This window comes from Rhodotorula graminis, assembly GCF_001329695.1.
Source record: "Rhodotorula graminis WP1 unplaced genomic scaffold RHOBAscaffold_16, whole genome shotgun sequence".
In the NCBI taxonomy this organism is placed as follows: Eukaryota; Fungi; Basidiomycota; class Microbotryomycetes; order Sporidiobolales; family Sporidiobolaceae; genus Rhodotorula; species Rhodotorula graminis.
In genome coordinates this window covers 297817-311784 of record NW_017264943.1, presented here as the reverse complement: position 1 = coordinate 311784, position 13968 = coordinate 297817, and the positions used below count along the sequence as shown (strand labels likewise).

General features: G+C 66.9%; 5 protein-coding genes across 5 annotated transcripts; 2 read left to right on the top strand and 3 right to left on the bottom strand.

Moving 5' to 3' along the window:
* Positions 1–206: 206 nt before the first annotated feature.
* On the top strand, positions 207–1249 carry RHOBADRAFT_56049 (uncharacterized protein; the record flags this gene model as incomplete). The annotated part of the gene is made up of 2 exons (XM_018418154.1): positions 207–613; positions 705–1249. The coding sequence occupies 2 exons, from the start codon at positions 207–209 to the stop codon at positions 1168–1170; spliced, it is 873 nt and encodes a 290-aa protein (XP_018268284.1). The 3' UTR covers positions 1171–1249.
* Positions 1250–1271: 22 nt separating this feature from the next.
* On the bottom strand, positions 1272–3081 carry RHOBADRAFT_56048 (uncharacterized protein). The gene is made up of 6 exons (XM_018418153.1): positions 2900–3081; positions 2757–2833; positions 2332–2694; positions 2126–2261; positions 1865–2054; positions 1272–1799 (listed from the first exon to the last, which is right to left on the bottom strand). The coding sequence occupies exons 1-6, from the start codon at positions 3057–3059 to the stop codon at positions 1358–1360; spliced, it is 1368 nt and encodes a 455-aa protein (XP_018268283.1). The 5' UTR covers positions 3060–3081; the 3' UTR covers positions 1272–1357.
* Positions 3082–3582: 501 nt separating this feature from the next.
* Positions 3583–6899, bottom strand: RHOBADRAFT_39675 (uncharacterized protein; the record flags this gene model as incomplete). The annotated part of the gene is made up of 12 exons (XM_018413642.1): positions 3583–3824; positions 4016–4131; positions 4210–4343; positions 4450–4549; positions 4639–4709; positions 4792–4842; positions 4920–5274; positions 5345–5659; positions 5727–5927; positions 5991–6113; positions 6177–6628; positions 6692–6899. 12 exons carry the CDS (start codon positions 6897–6899, stop codon positions 3662–3664), a joined length of 2289 nt encoding a protein of 762 aa, XP_018268282.1. The 3' UTR covers positions 3583–3661.
* A 1303-nt stretch (positions 6900–8202) lies between these two features.
* RHOBADRAFT_48960 (uncharacterized protein) lies at positions 8203–10474 on the top strand (the record flags this gene model as incomplete). The annotated part of the gene is made up of 6 exons (XM_018415207.1): positions 8203–8379; positions 8519–8645; positions 8708–8780; positions 8852–9233; positions 9299–9658; positions 9726–10474. 6 exons carry the CDS (start codon positions 8203–8205, stop codon positions 10206–10208), a joined length of 1602 nt encoding a protein of 533 aa, XP_018268281.1. The 3' UTR covers positions 10209–10474.
* A 478-nt stretch (positions 10475–10952) lies between these two features.
* On the bottom strand, positions 10953–13913 carry RHOBADRAFT_56045 (uncharacterized protein; the record flags this gene model as incomplete). The annotated part of the gene is made up of 6 exons (XM_018418152.1): positions 10953–11090; positions 11530–11592; positions 11755–11877; positions 11953–12676; positions 12740–13385; positions 13454–13913. The coding sequence occupies 6 exons, from the start codon at positions 13911–13913 to the stop codon at positions 10953–10955; spliced, it is 2154 nt and encodes a 717-aa protein (XP_018268280.1).
* Between the last annotated feature and the right edge of the window lie 55 nt (positions 13914–13968).

Here is a 13968-nt window from a genome sequence, read left to right as displayed (position 1 = left end):
GAGCCTCGAAGCTGATGCACTCAGAACGCCACGACAGCGGCTTGTCGTGCCACGGTCTTGACTCGCACGCCGAGCTAGAGGACCGTAGAGCAGTCCAAGCTGGCCTCTTAGCAGCACAGAGGCAGAGCGAGAGCTGAGGGAGGTGGTCGAGGACGGGCAGCTCTCGCTCGTTGGTTCGTCGTCCACCTCGCGCACGCCTCTCTGCCATGGCTGCAGCCGCCGAGCCCCTGTCGAGCTCACTCGCACCGCAAGACCGGCCCTTCGAGATCCGCGCCACTCCGATCGGCTACCTCGGCGCGTTCGCAACTCGCCCCATCCCTCGCGGCACCCTCGTCCTGCACGACCAGCCCTTGTTCACCCTCGACGCACCCCTCCAGGCCTACCTCTTCTCGCGCGCTCAGGCCGGTGCAAGCGGCGGGCCCACCCCGGTCGAGGGCGAGAGCGACGACGACGACAAGGGCCCGGCCAAGGACTTTGACGACTTCCTCGACCGCAACATCCGCACTGTCCTCAGCTTCAAGACCGCACAGCAGCGCGCCGACTTCTGGGACCTCGCCAACACGCGGCCCGACCTCCCGCAGGCCCAGGCCATCTTTGCGACCAACGCCGTCCAGTGCGTCCTCGTTCTCTCGCTCTATGTCGCGCGCACGAGCTCGTCCTCGTGCTCGCCGCCCTGCACGAGCTGACCACAAGCGCTCACACAGGACGTCGGGCGAGATCGGCGGCATGTTCCTCCTCCTGTCGCGCTTCAACTCGTCGTGCCGGCCGACCCTCTCTCGCCCAGCGTGGGACCCGTCGTCCGGCTCGACGCGCCTGTACGCCCTGCGCGACATCGCCGAGGGTGAGGAGCTCACGTGGACGTACCTCAACGTCACGTTCGAGTTTGAGGGCGTCGACGCGCGCCGGGACGAGATGCGGCGCGTGTTCGAGTTTGAGTGCTGCTGCCCGGCGTGCGGGCCCGGTACGATGAGCGACGACGAGCGCAGGGCGAGCGAGAAGCGGCTCCTTCAGCTCAGGCGGCTCAAGGAGCGCATGGCGTGCGAGGTCGGGCCGAGCGACGAGGACCGCGAGGCGAGGAGGGCACTGCTCGGCCGCATGGCGGCGCTCTCGCGCGAGGAGGGCCTGTGGGAAACGGCCGACCGGCTCGAGCGTGTCCTCGAGGAGGCATAGACTCGTGGGTGAGACGACGCTTAACTGCCTTAGACGCTTGTTGTTGTACGATCTTGCCCTCGCATTCTCTCTTTCTCTCGTTCTCGGCCGGCGCGACGAGAGAGGTACGGCAAGCGTGATTACACGAGAGTGGTACAGAGAAGAGGCGCGACCAAGCTAAGGGAAAAGCAACGTCCATCTCGACGCTCTAGGTCGCCGACTTCATGAGGCCCTTGCGCTGCCCCGTCACGCTCTCGCCCGAGTCGCTGCCCCTCGCCCTCGCCGCACGCTTCGCGACCGCACCGACGACCCACGCGACGACGTAGCTCGCGATCCACAGGCCGAGGAGGACCCAGAAGGCGATCTTGACGCCGCGAGGGACCGTGCCCGCGCCGGGCAGGTTGGCGTCCCACTCGATGAGGAGGCCGTTGCCGACCTGGACCCAGCCGAGCGTGATGGTGACGAGGCCGAGGACGACGTGCACGAGGCGAGGGACGCCGAACGTGCGCCCGTGAGGCTTGACGGCCGGGGCCGTGACGGGAGGGCGGAGCGACGGGCGGGACGAGGTGAGGGGCGTGTGGCGGGTGAAGTGGGCCGCGAGGCCGAGGAGCGATTGGGCGAGGACGAGGATCAGGAGGGCCAGGCCGAGCCTGTGAAAGTGGACGAGGATCGTCAGGACGAGACTGAGAGGAGGAGAGCAGAAAGGTGGACGGACTTGTGGTGAAAGTCCTCGAATTGGCCGCCCACCTCGTACGTGGCGAGCGCAAAGGTGACGATGACGAGAACCACCGTGATCAAATTGAGCACCCAGTGAGCTGGGAACCATGTGAACGAGTCGCGGCCGACGCGAGCGACGAGAATGGCGAGCGGCGTGAAGACGAGGAAGGCGAGGGAGCCGAGCGTCGCTGCAGAGGGAAGCTCGTCAGGGCCGGTACCCAGCCGATTCATCTGGAGGACAAGAGAGAGCGAGACGCACCGTGGGCGATGTACATCCTCCTCTGGCTCGCGGTCGTCTCGTCGCCGCCCTCGCTCGCCGACGAGCCGGACGCCTCGGCGGCGGTGGCGGCGACGCTGAACTGCTGCGACAGGTCGAGCTTGGTCGTGCCCTTGGCCTGCATCGTCGCGAACTTCAATGCCTGACCCTCGAAGAGAGAGAGAGAGAGAGAGAAAGAGAAGGCGCACCTGATTGTGCTCGGCGAGGTCGGCGTCCTCGGCCGTCGTGCTCGGCTTGCGCGACGACGACGCGTAGATGAACTCGGTCGAAGCCGCACCGAGAGCTGCGGCCGTGACGCCGCTCGCCGTCGGGTAGCTCGAGCCCGGGTCGCGCTGGCGGACGTAGGCGACAGCCGAGTAGGGCGACGAGGCGTCCGACGTCGTGAGCTCGGGGACGACCGTGTAGAAGGCGGTGGTCGCCGTCGCCGCGTCGGTCGAGGCGAGCTGAGGCATGCCGTGCGAGCCGTCGGGGAGGCGGTGCGAGAGCGTCCACGAGACGGACGAGCCCGAGACGGTCGGCCAGACGATGAGGAAGTCGGCGTCGGCCATGCGCTGCGGGTGGCTCACGACGTCAGTGCCTGCGCATGCACGATACGGTAGAGGAGGGGACGCACCGAACCGAGGCCCGTCGCGAGCCAGCCGACGCTGGACGGCGCCGTCGAGGTCGCGTTGACGACGAAGAGCGAGTGCGCTGCGAGGCGGAACGGGGTCAGGGCGCGCTCGGAGAGGACTCGCGCCGTACAGGAGAGGGACGCACTCGAGTTCTGGACGACAGACAGGTCGAATTGCGGGAGCGAGGTCGACGCGCCTTGGAGATCGCTCGCCGCCGACGACGAGAAGAACGAGGCCGCCTGGTCGCTCGTGAGGGCGCTCACACAGCTCGCCGCGGCGAGGACGACAGTCGCGAGGTACAGCATGGTACGGATCTGGCGAGTGACGAAAGCGAGGGAGGAGAGCGAGCAGAAGAAAAAGAGAGAGGCGGGACGGACGTTCGCCCAGGTGGGGGTGCGCTCGGCGGGAGCGACCTGAGCGGCCTCCTTTCGCAGCACACCTTCTCGGCGCCAACTTGCGCTGGACGGCGCAGGCTAACGTTATTTGGCTTTGGCCAGCGCGAGTGCCTGAGCGCGCGAGATCGACGTGTCCCCGATTTGCGGTCGCGAACAAGCTCTTCGAGAAGCGAGTGACGACGAGGGGACGCTCAGGTGGAGGCGGGTCGAGCGCGCTCGCAGGGGGCGGCGATGCTGGGGAGAGCGAGCGGCGACCCTGCACCGATGTGGACCCAGATGCACATATGGCTGCCTCGCAGCGTGAGGGAGAGGGCAGCTTCGCAAAGTGCTTGCTGCGACGCGCGGACGAAAGAAGTCCGAACTTCCGAGGCGGTGCTGGCACGGTTCGGCCACGCGCAACTCGCTCGCTTCCTCTCTCGAGGCCAATCGCATGGCTTGGATACGCTAAGCTTGCACAGGGAAAGAGCGCTACAAGGGCAGGAGGACGACCTGGCTAGAAGACGGCGGCGCGATCACGCGCGAAAGCGCTCCTCGGGGTCGACGCCGTTGACAGCGTCGGCCGCCTCGAGCGACAGGAGCGCAAAGTGGCCGCCGACGACGGGGCGCGCGATGAAGTAGATGGGCCAGTCGAGCCCTTCGCGCCCGGGAAAGGTCGCCGTCGGCGTCTCGTACAGGCTTGAGGGCGCGGGATCCGGCGAGAGAAGCGGACGATGGGCGAGGACAGAAGGGGACCGACGTCGACGTCGATGAGAGGCGACGCAAAAAGTGGAGGGAGGGGCACGGTCAGCGAGGTGAACCGAGACGAGGTGCGCCGAGCGCAGGAATAGCGCGCGAGGTGGAGGAGAGGAGGAGGGTCGTGGACGCACTCGGGGAACGGCGCATCGACCTTGCCCGCCGCGAGGAAATCGACGAGGCTGTCGACGAAGCCGTCACGGCCTTTCCTGGTCGTTGACGACGCGGCGGCAAACATCTGCCAGTCGGTCTGCGCACGAGGGAAAAGAGGTGCGAGCGTCAGGTCGACGAACGTGCTCGAGGGCGACTCGCGAGATCGTGGACGCACCTTTGCCCAACGATGACGATGATCGAGCGGGAGACCATATCGCTCGAGCTTGTGCTGGTAGAAGGCGGCCTGCTCCTCGTACAGTTCTTGGTCGAAGAGCTTGAGGTTGAGCGCGCGGTCGCCGAACAAGTTGTCTGCGAGGGTCGAAGGAGGAGTGAGCGCGTGCATCGAGAGCGACTCGCAGCAGGTCGACGTAGTGGAGCCTCGGCGACGAGCAGGAGAAGAGGGGTCGAGACGTACACAAAATGCCCCACGAGTCCTCGTCCTGGTACGAGAGCTTGGCGTGGCGCCCTTCTCCCGACTCGGTCATCGCCATCTTGGTCCACTCGGTCGCAAAGGCCTGTACGTCGAGCACGAGTCAGTAAAGGTGCCGGCTCGGTGCGACACGGCCTTGACGACGACAAAGAGGAGGAGGGTCCGAGAGCGCACCTCGGCGACGGCGCGGTAGTGCACCCAATCGGTCCACCGACCGATCCCTTTTGCGAGCTCGGCCATGGCACCTGCAGGAGCGCCGAGCGTCAGGATCCCGTCTCGAGCGCGAGGAGGAGGGGGAGGAGAGAGAGAGCGCGAGGCAGGACGGACCAATGCCGACGATGGCCTTCATGGCGAGGTTGGTCTGGTTCGCGAGCGTGCCTGCATACGTGAGAAGGAAAGAGAGTCAAAGAGAGGTCGAGGTCCGAGGAGAGGAGGCGCAGGGACGAGGGACGGACCGGCAAAGTCGTCGGTGCTGAGCTGCTCGGCGGGCACCAGGCCGTCCTCGGCGAGGAACGTCGTCCACTGCTTGAGGACGTCGTAGTGCTTCTCGACCCACTTGACGTCGCCCGACAGCTGGAAGTAGGCGAGCGACATCCACAGCATGTTGCCGCCCTCCTCGACCGGCATCGGCTCGTCGTCGCCGCGGTTGTAGCCCGTCGCGTTCGGGTACGTGCCGAGGTCGTGCACGGGCCAGCGGTTTGGGTACAGGCCCGAATGCGTGTAGCGCAGGAGCGGCTCGAGGAGGTGGGCGAGCAGGGTCGGGTTGGCGTACAGAAGGATCGGGTGTAAGGGGAAGACGACGTCGATAGTCTGCGGCGGCGGCACGAGTCAGTGCCCCGAGAGAGAGAGTATAAAAGAGGGTCGAACGAGAGGGACGCACCGTCATGTCGCCGTTCGAGCTGATCTCCTTGAGGTGCGCCATGACCTCGTCCCGATCCTCCTTCCAGTCGTCGCCGACGCCCGTCGTCAACTCGAACGTCGCGAACGCCTGCCGCGTCGACAGCTCGACGATGGCCGCATACGCGTCGCCCGAGACCCGCCGAGCGTCCTCGCGCAGGGTCGCGTCGAACCGGGCGGCCTCGAGGAGGGCGCGAGAGGCCGAGAGCTGGAACGCCGACAGGGCGTCGACGTAGTGGGGCCAACGAGTCGTCCAGGCGCCCGACAATGACACTTGACCCTTGGGCGTGACGTAGTTCTGCGAGAGAGGTCGGGTCAGTCCAGGCGCGAGGAAAGAGGGGGAGAGAGGGAGGTGGTGGACGCACGACGTAAGGATCGCGCACGTGCCCGATCGTGAAGATGGCGGCAGGCTCTTGCTCCGACAGGGTGACGCTGAAGCCAAAGACAGGTTGATCGTTGTCGACGCGGCGGTAGCGGACGTCGTGCGTGCCGTCGAGCTTGCCGTGGCGGATGAAGCGGGCGCGCAGCTTGTCGGCGGACCCAGAGCCGGCGACGACGCCCTTGCGCTGTGGATGGGGCTCGAGTCGGCTCGTGGGACCTGACAGAGAGATGCAGAAGGGGGGACGTACGAGCGCTGTGGCGTAGACGGCGTGGCCCCACTCGGCCTGCTCGGCGTGCTCGCCAAACACGAGCTGCTTCTTGCGCGAGACGGCATGAGTCCCGATGCCCGCCTCGCTCTTGTACGTCCAGGTCTGTATCGGCGTGGAGGTCAGCTCCCTGTGAGACGAGGAAAGAGAGGGAGCGCGAGGACGCACAATATCGATGCTCGAGTCGCCCGTGGCCCACTCGCCCGAGATGTCCGTGTAGACCGACACGGTGCGATTCTCGAGCGCATGCCGATTGACGTCGACGACGAGGTACGAGAACGGGAGCGACTGGCGCACGACGTCGTTGGGCGTGACAGGCGAGAGGAAGGTCGCGTTGAACTCGACGCCGGCCGCCTCGAACGTAAAGATGGACCGAGTCGCCGTGTAGGTGAAGGCCGTCTGTTGCGCGACCTTGTCGGACCCGAGGAAGGACAAGGCGCCGGACAGGGGAGCGCCGAGGAACTCGAACACCTCGTCGTCGATGCGGATCAGGCCGGCCCACGACAGGCGGTGGTCGCGTTGTGACCCAGCGTAGTGGACAGGCCAGTGCCGAGCCCATGAGCCGGCGAGGTAGCCCTTGGAGCCGTCGTCGCCGCCTGCCGAGAGCCAGGCATTGAGGTCTGTGAGGGGAGGACGAGGGTCAGCGGGCGAGGTCGTGGCAAGGGGCGAGGGAGGGGACGCACACGGTGACTTGACGGCGAGAGGGATCGCTGGCGGTAGCAGTGGGCTGAACGTCGATCCATGCGAGTCGTGGCGAGAGGAGGAGAGCTCGACGGATGGGCGGCGATGAGGCGGGGAAGGAGGAGCTGGGACGCCAAAGACGGTCTGGTCGGCCGGTCGGGCGACCGCTGCGGCGGCAGTAGCTAGCAGTGCTACGAGCGACAGCAGCATGGCTCGCTCGTGCTATGCGGGAGCCTGAGGAGGAGCGTCACTCGGCTCCCCCACTTCGCAGATCTCGCCAGCTTCGAGTGCGCGCACGACAGCTATCTGCGCAAGGACGACTGGCTCTCGGATGCGACTGCAAGCTCTCGCTCATGACCGCGAGAAAGAAACGCCTGGGAGACGGCCGCTGTGCTCGATTGCAAGCTGCTCGACCGCTCCTCGTGCACGCCCTGCCGCCTTCGCATCACCCTCACCCAGCTCCTCCGTTGTGCGCGAGCCGTCGACGCATGTCGCAAGCCCGAACGGCCATCGCGCCGGATAGGGGGTGGACGAGGCAGGCGCCGGTGACCTCGCACGGCGCAGAAGACGGGTCGGCGACTTGTGCAGGTCGACAACGTAGAGGCAAGGTCGAGCCGCATGTACGAGAGGATGGAAGCGAGATGGCGGGGGAGGGTAGCCGAGGAAAGATGTGCTCGCGTGCTGCGTCGGCGGAGTCGGGCGAGGAGTCGTGATGCGAGGACGGCGGTCGAGAGTCGACGGTGCCGGGCTCGACGGGGCGATGGCCTGCAGGCCCTCGAACGTGCGACAGAGCATGTGCGGTGACCGTGGCGAGCGGCCTAGAGCGCTGCGCTGCGGTAGGCGGTTCGGTACGAGACGGGTGCGAGGGCGTGAGGTAGAGGTGGGGCGAGGGCGAGGGCGAGGTCGGGGAGCTGCGGCTTGGAGTCGGATGTCGTGCGACAGCTGTTTGTGCCGGCAACTGGCGCAGCAGGCGAGTCGCACGTGCGCTTGAAGGGCGGTAAAGCTGGCCGGTTGGGGATTGGCGGGAGATGGACGAGGCGGCGAGGGGCGACGAGCGGGCGTGGCGCGCTCCTGCGCGGTGGCCGGGGCGTGTACTGAACAGCTGCTTGGCTCAAGGTGCAGCAGTGCACCAGGCGAGCGGGCGTGGTCGAGCGAGAGCAGAGTCCGCTCGTCGCGGCCGCGACCGAGCAACCTCGCCCTCTCGCGCGTCGGCCACAGCGTGTGGACGCGAGGGGAGCATAGAGAAGCGTCGACCTGGCCTGTCGCCTTGTCCCTGGCCTGCAATGCGCACAAAGGAAGCGCGAGGGCGCGAGCGAACGAGCCCCGGCCAAATGTGGCCCTTGCACTTCTCTCCGCTCGTCTCTCCTCGCTTCTCCACGCTCTCCGCGTCGTCTCCACGCGCCCGGGTGTGATCGAGGACCCACTCGAACTTTTGCGCCACAAGTCGCGCACGAGCGCGACCGCCTCCTCGACTCAATCGCCTCCCTCTTCCGCACCCACCACCACCACCACCATGTCGACCACGCACGGCTCCGACTTGGAGAAGAGCTACTCGCCCTCGGCACCCGACGCAGAGCTCGGCGGCGCAGTGCTTCGCTCCGACAGCGAGGTCGAGAAGGACGGCGGCAACATCCTCCTCGTCGTCGACGACGCAGCCGCAGCGGGGCTCAAGGTCGCTCAGGACGGCAAGGTGCGTCCCACTCGTTCCTCTGCCCTGCCGGCATCCAGCAAATCGAGCGCCGACTGACGCTCGCTCGACCCGCCCGACACGGCCCTCCTCCCTCCCTTTCCCGCCTCTCTCTCTCGCTCCTCATCGCCGTCCCGTACAGACTGTCCTCGTTCCTCAACCTTCGGACGACCCTCGCGACCCGCTCAACTGGCGCGAGAGCAAGAAGTTCACGATCCTCCTCGTCGTCGCGTTTGCCGCCTTCTTGGGCGACTTCCAGTCGGGTGCCGGTGCGTCGTCCAGCCTTGTCGGCGTCACGAGCACGTTACTGACTCGATCCTTCTCCCCGCAGGTATTCCGCTGCTCGAGGCGCAGGGCGAGGAGTGGGGCATGACGCCGAACGAGGTCAACAAGGCGGGCAACCTGTGCGTCGCCGCTCCCTCTCTCTCACTCTCTCTCGCGGACCGCCAGCTCTGACACTCTGACTCACGTGCAGCAACGTTCTCTTCCTCGGCATTGGCGGCCTCGTCTGGATCCCGCCGCTCTACTTCTGGGGCCGCCTTCCCGTCCTCTTCTGGACCCAGCTCCTCGGCACCCTCATGATCCTTGGCTCGGTCCTCGTCACGTCGTTCGACCAGTACTACGTCCTGCGGCCCCTCACGTCGCTCTTCCTCACGGCCGGCCAGACGATCGGTCTCACGTTCGTCAAGGACATGTACTTCTTCCACCAGCACGCGCGCAAGATCGGCCTCTGGGTCGGCATCTTCCTGTCGGCGCCGTACTGCGGTCCGTTTTTCGGCGGCTGGATGGTCGACGGCCTTGGCGGCGAGTGGCGCCCGGTACTCTGGCTCGTCTTTGCGTGCTCGGCAACGGTCCTCGTGCGTCTCGCTCTCTCTCTCGCACGTTCTGCGTGCCCGTACTGATGACGCATCTTTCCCCGCAGGCTCTCGTCGTCTTGTTCGTCGACGAGACGTGGTACGACCGGTCGCTCAAGGTCCACCCCGAGCGTCGCGACGGCGTCGTCGGTCGCGTCCTCGACCTATCGGGCGTCACGGCCTTCCGCCAGCGCGCCCTCAAGCCCAACGCGCTCCCGTCCATCATGCGTCTCGTCGAGGTCTTTGCCAAGCCCGTGTGCTGGATCGTCTTCCTCATCTACGCCCTGTCGTTCATGTGGGCCGTCGGCATCAACGTAACGTCGAGCATCATCTTTGGCCTGCCAGAGGCCATTGGCGGCTACGGGTTCTCGCTCACCACGATCTCGTACCTCTACTTTACGCCCCTCGTGGCCCTCTTCATCGGCGAGGTGCGTCTCCCCTCTCGCTCGAGGAGACTTTCCCGCGACGAGGACCTGACCCTGCCGACGCGCACAGGTGTTTGGGCACTACGCCAACGACTGGATCGCCGCTCGCTACGTGCGCCGCCACAACGGCCTGTTCCGCCCCGAGGCGCGCCTCCCGATTTACTTCCTCGCCGTCGCCGTCATGATCCCGGGCCTCATCATCGTCGGCCAGGCGCTCGAGCACCACCTCAACGTCGCCGCTATCGTCGTCGGCTGGGGCCTGTACGTCGTCGGTGTCATGATCGCGTCGGTCGCCATCACGGCGTACGCGCTCGACTTTCTGCCCTCGGCGTCGGGCGAGGTGTCGGCGCTCGTCAATCTGGCACGCACGATGTCGGGATTTTCAGTCGGGTACTTCCAACTTGACTGGGCAGAGTCTGCCGGGTTCGACGTGTCGTTTGGGATCCAGGCGGCCATCGTCGGCGGCGCGACATTCCTCGTCGTCGTGCTCATTTTCTTCGGCGAGCGCCTCCGCAAGCTCGGCGGCCCGCTTCACTTTGCCGCGCACCAATAGGGCGTGAGCTTTCCTCTCGCATCCCCTTTCCTCTCAACGAGGTGCCTCTCAACGAGGCCATGCACCCCCCTTCCTCCCTCTCAGCAGCAGTTTGTCGGTCATTTGTTGTCATCCCCTCCCTCCTAGCTTTTCCAGGTCTATTCCCCCGGGTCTCCCTCATCGTCGTTCTCTCCTCAGATGTCGTCACACTGCTTGTAGCCATTAGATCTATCGAGCCCTCTTCAACGGAGGGCACAAGGCCTTGCAAACTCAACTGTTGCAGCCGCATTCTCTCTCGCGCTCTCGAGCTCTCGGTCGTCGTTGCCGTCGCTGTCGTCTCGAGAGAGAGAACAAGAGAGAGAGAGCCAAGCCGACGTCCGTCGCCGTCGTCGTCGTCGTCCTCGCCAGCGAGGAGAAAGATGCGCATGCTCGACGAGGCCGAGCTCTCAAGGCTCTCTTTCCTGTCTCTCGTCGCGTCGTTCCGAGCAGGAGACGACCGTAGTTGCAGAGCGCGAGAGGGAGGAGGAGAAGGGCGAGGAGGGTGGGAAGAGGGAGAAACCGCAGGCCAGAGAGGTCCGAGAGCGTCTCGACCGTCGTCCCTCGCGAGTCGTCCTGCACTGTCGATCTTGTGCTGTCGACGACGTCGGCGAGACGATCTGGTGCCCTGCATGGCGGCGAGGGTGAGCCTGCCTCCTCTTGGCGAGACGAAAAGAACGAGCGAGCGGACCTTGCGACCTGCGCCTCGCTCCAAGATGCCGCCGAGCGCTACCGTGGTTGACGAGGCGGCACGTAGCTCGCCGAGTACGCGCAGTTGGACGACCCGCAATCGCTCGTCTTGACCCAGGTCGGGTCGAAGGAGCAGCCGAGGAGGAGCGCCGCCGACTGCGCCGTGGCGAGGGACATCTGCGCGCTCGAGGTGGGTCAGTGCTGAGAGGCTGCGAGGTGCGAGGAACTGGGACGTACGCGACGAGACGAGTCGAGCGGTACTCGAAGCGAGAGCGAGCGCAAGAGAGAACAAGAAGCGAGAGCCGGTCCGTCGCCTGGCGATCCTCGCGGACGGATCGACACGAGGCGGTACGCAAGCGCCTCGGACTGCGAAGCGAGAGAGGAGACAGGAACGGGCGAGAGACAGGACGGACGACGACACGGGCCGCTCGTTCCCCTGTCCGTCGACTCGAGAAGGTTCCGCCGCGAGCGGTCCGAGGCCGACGTGCAGCGCCGCGAGGCGCGAGAGGTAAAGAACCAGACGCGATGGGGAATAGTCTATGGGTTATTGCACTCGCTGCTGCAGGATGAGGTAGGGACAACAAGGGGGAGGAACCGAAGGAAACCGTGGGCGCACGGGCCCGACGAGGCCGAGCGGCACGCCGGCGTGCCTCAGGTGAAGCGCGCCGTCGGGAACCACCTGCGTGAGTATACCGAGTCAGTAGAGGGTCCTGGAGAGGAGTCGAGGAGGCCAGGAGAAAGCGCGAGCGCACCTCGCGTCCAAACTCCTCATCTCCCTCTTCCTCCCCTCGCCTCGCTCGTCCCTCGACGCCTCGAACAGGAGCATCATGAGCCGACCAACGTTGCTCGACCCGGTGACGACGAGGGCATCCGAGCGCCGTGCGAGGACCGTCAGGTCGCGCACGAACAGGCGCGCCGACGAGATGCGCGCCGCGAGGGGGAGCGAGTTGAAGCTCGTCTCGTTCTGCAGGCGCAAGAGAGAGTCAGTGCGAGGTCTCGAGGTCATGCAGAGAGGCTGGAAGAAGGAGGAGAGACGCACAAAGCCCGCCGGGATCTCACCGACCTGCCGCTTCTTCCCGCCTCGCCGCTTCTCGCGCTCGATCGTCGGCCCGCCTACGACTCGCCGCACGCCCAGCTCCTGCGCAGCCAGCTCGGTGCCGTTCGCCGACGGCAACGACCGCTTGTCGGCGAGCAACTCGTCGTCCTCGTCGGCCGCCGCTCGGACCTGCTCCTGTTCCTCCTCCGCCTCGGCGTCCCGCGCCGCCGGCTCACGCTCGACGACCTCGAGCAGGCCGCCTTGCGGCTTATCATCGCCCGCCGCCTTCCCCTCTGCTGCCTCGCCGCCCCCATCGGCTCGCTCCTCCTCGCCCTCGCCCTCGCCCGACGACGGCGCCGCCTCGGCCGTGCCGACGATGCGGAACCTCGCCGCGAGCGGGTGCGCCCTGAACGCCTCGACGGCGCGGTCGTCGTCGCTCATAAGGGCGAGCGTCGGGCGCTCGCTCGGGTCCTCGGACGCCCACGACGAGGTCGCGGCGAGGAGGGCCCGGATGCGGTCCTTGGACGAGTGGGCGGCCGAGAACTGGTGCGCGATCGAGGGGAGCGCGAGGAGCGAGTGGACCGAGTCGATCGAGGCGGCAAAGTAGGACGTGAGGAGGTCGGCGTGCAGGCCGCGAGGGGAGGTCGTGCTCGGTGGGGCGGGCGCGAGGTCCGGCGCGTACGCGGCGGGGCCGATGTGGTCGACCTCGAGGAACTTGTCGCCGAGGCTGCGGACGTAGGGCTGTCAGAGAATGCTGATAGAGATGACGAGAGAGAGAAAGGGGACGCACCGAACGTGAACGCCGATGAGGAGGGACCCTGCGCCCGTGACGCCCTCGCCGCGGTCCGACAGCGCCAACCGCTCCTCGAGCTCGCCGACCAAGTCCTGGACGAGGTCGACGGGCCTCCACGCCAACTCGGCGAGCTCGCTCAGTCGCCGGAAGGCTCGCTCGTGCACGGCCGGCAGCGTCCTCCTTGGCGACAGGAACGCCGGCTTGGCCTTCCGCCGCGTGAGAAGCTCGACGTCCTCGCGGTGGAGCGTCTCGAGCTCGTCGGCGTCGGCGAACAGGCGCAAGAACGTCGCGTCGAGGCCGTCCATGTCGCGCGCCGACCACACGATGTGGCTGCGGCGGGTCCACCGAGGCTCGAACGGCGCGTCAAGCGCGTCGGGGCCTGCGGCGACCTTGTGCTCGTCGCTCGTGAGAGCAAGCTTGTAGCGCTTGGTGTCGCTCGGCGGCAGGCGGCAGGCGGGCGAGGGTGCGGCGTCGTCGGAAGGGGAGGAGAAGGGCGGGAAGGGCGAGTCGAGCGGGACGAAGTAGTCGTCCCACGCGCCGTAGTTCCACGACGCGGTGTCGATGAACACGGGATAGCCAAAGTGGCTGGCGACGGCGGCAACGCGCAGGAGGAGGGTGACCTCGGAGCCGAAGCCGTGCAGGCCTGCGAGCGCGGAACGACAAGGTGAGCGGGGCTTCTCTGCGAGAAGGTGAGGGTGAGAGGGGGCGCACCTGCGAAGCGGAACACGACCGACTTGTCGCACACAGGAAGAGCGCCGTCCTCGTCGACCGAGGGCTCCACCTCGTCCAGCAGGACCTCCTCAACCACCTCTCGCCCCGCCGGTCGGTCGTCCACCTCCTTGGCGCGGTCCTCCTCGGCGACTGGCCGTTTCGCCGCGCCGACTCGTGCGACAGGCGCGACCTGCGACGCCGCCTGCGCGCCGGCTGCGGTACTCGCGCTGCCGCCGACCTGGGCGAGCTCGTCCTGGCTCGGCGAATGGGGCTCGGACAGGGCCTTTTTGCCGCCGATCTCGAGAGCCGATAAGGTGAGGAGGACGAGGACGACAAAGAGGGCGCAGGCGACGCGGTGCGGCCGCCTGACGACGTGGGCTGGCGCGGCGGCGAAGGCGGCGACGGACGAGATCGAGGGCGGGCGCGCTGCCGAGTGCCGTGCTCGTTGTGGTGCAGGCATGCAGCTGGCGTTGGTGCCGCTGCTAGGCGTGGTGCCGCTGCTAGGCGTGGTGCCG

Coding starts and splice junctions, on each gene's coding strand:
- RHOBADRAFT_56048 (XM_018418153.1), bottom strand. CDS start 3,059: ATGCTGTACCTCGCGACTGTCGTCCTCGCCGCGGCGAGCTGTGTGAGC. Junction 2,055..2,125: donor GAGGATGTACATCGCCCACG/GTGCGTCTCGCT, acceptor TTCCCTCTGCAG/CGACGCTCGGCTCCCTCGCC. Junction 1,800..1,864: donor TTCGAGGACTTTCACCACAA/GTCCGTCCACCT, acceptor CCACTTTCACAG/GCTCGGCCTGGCCCTCCTGA.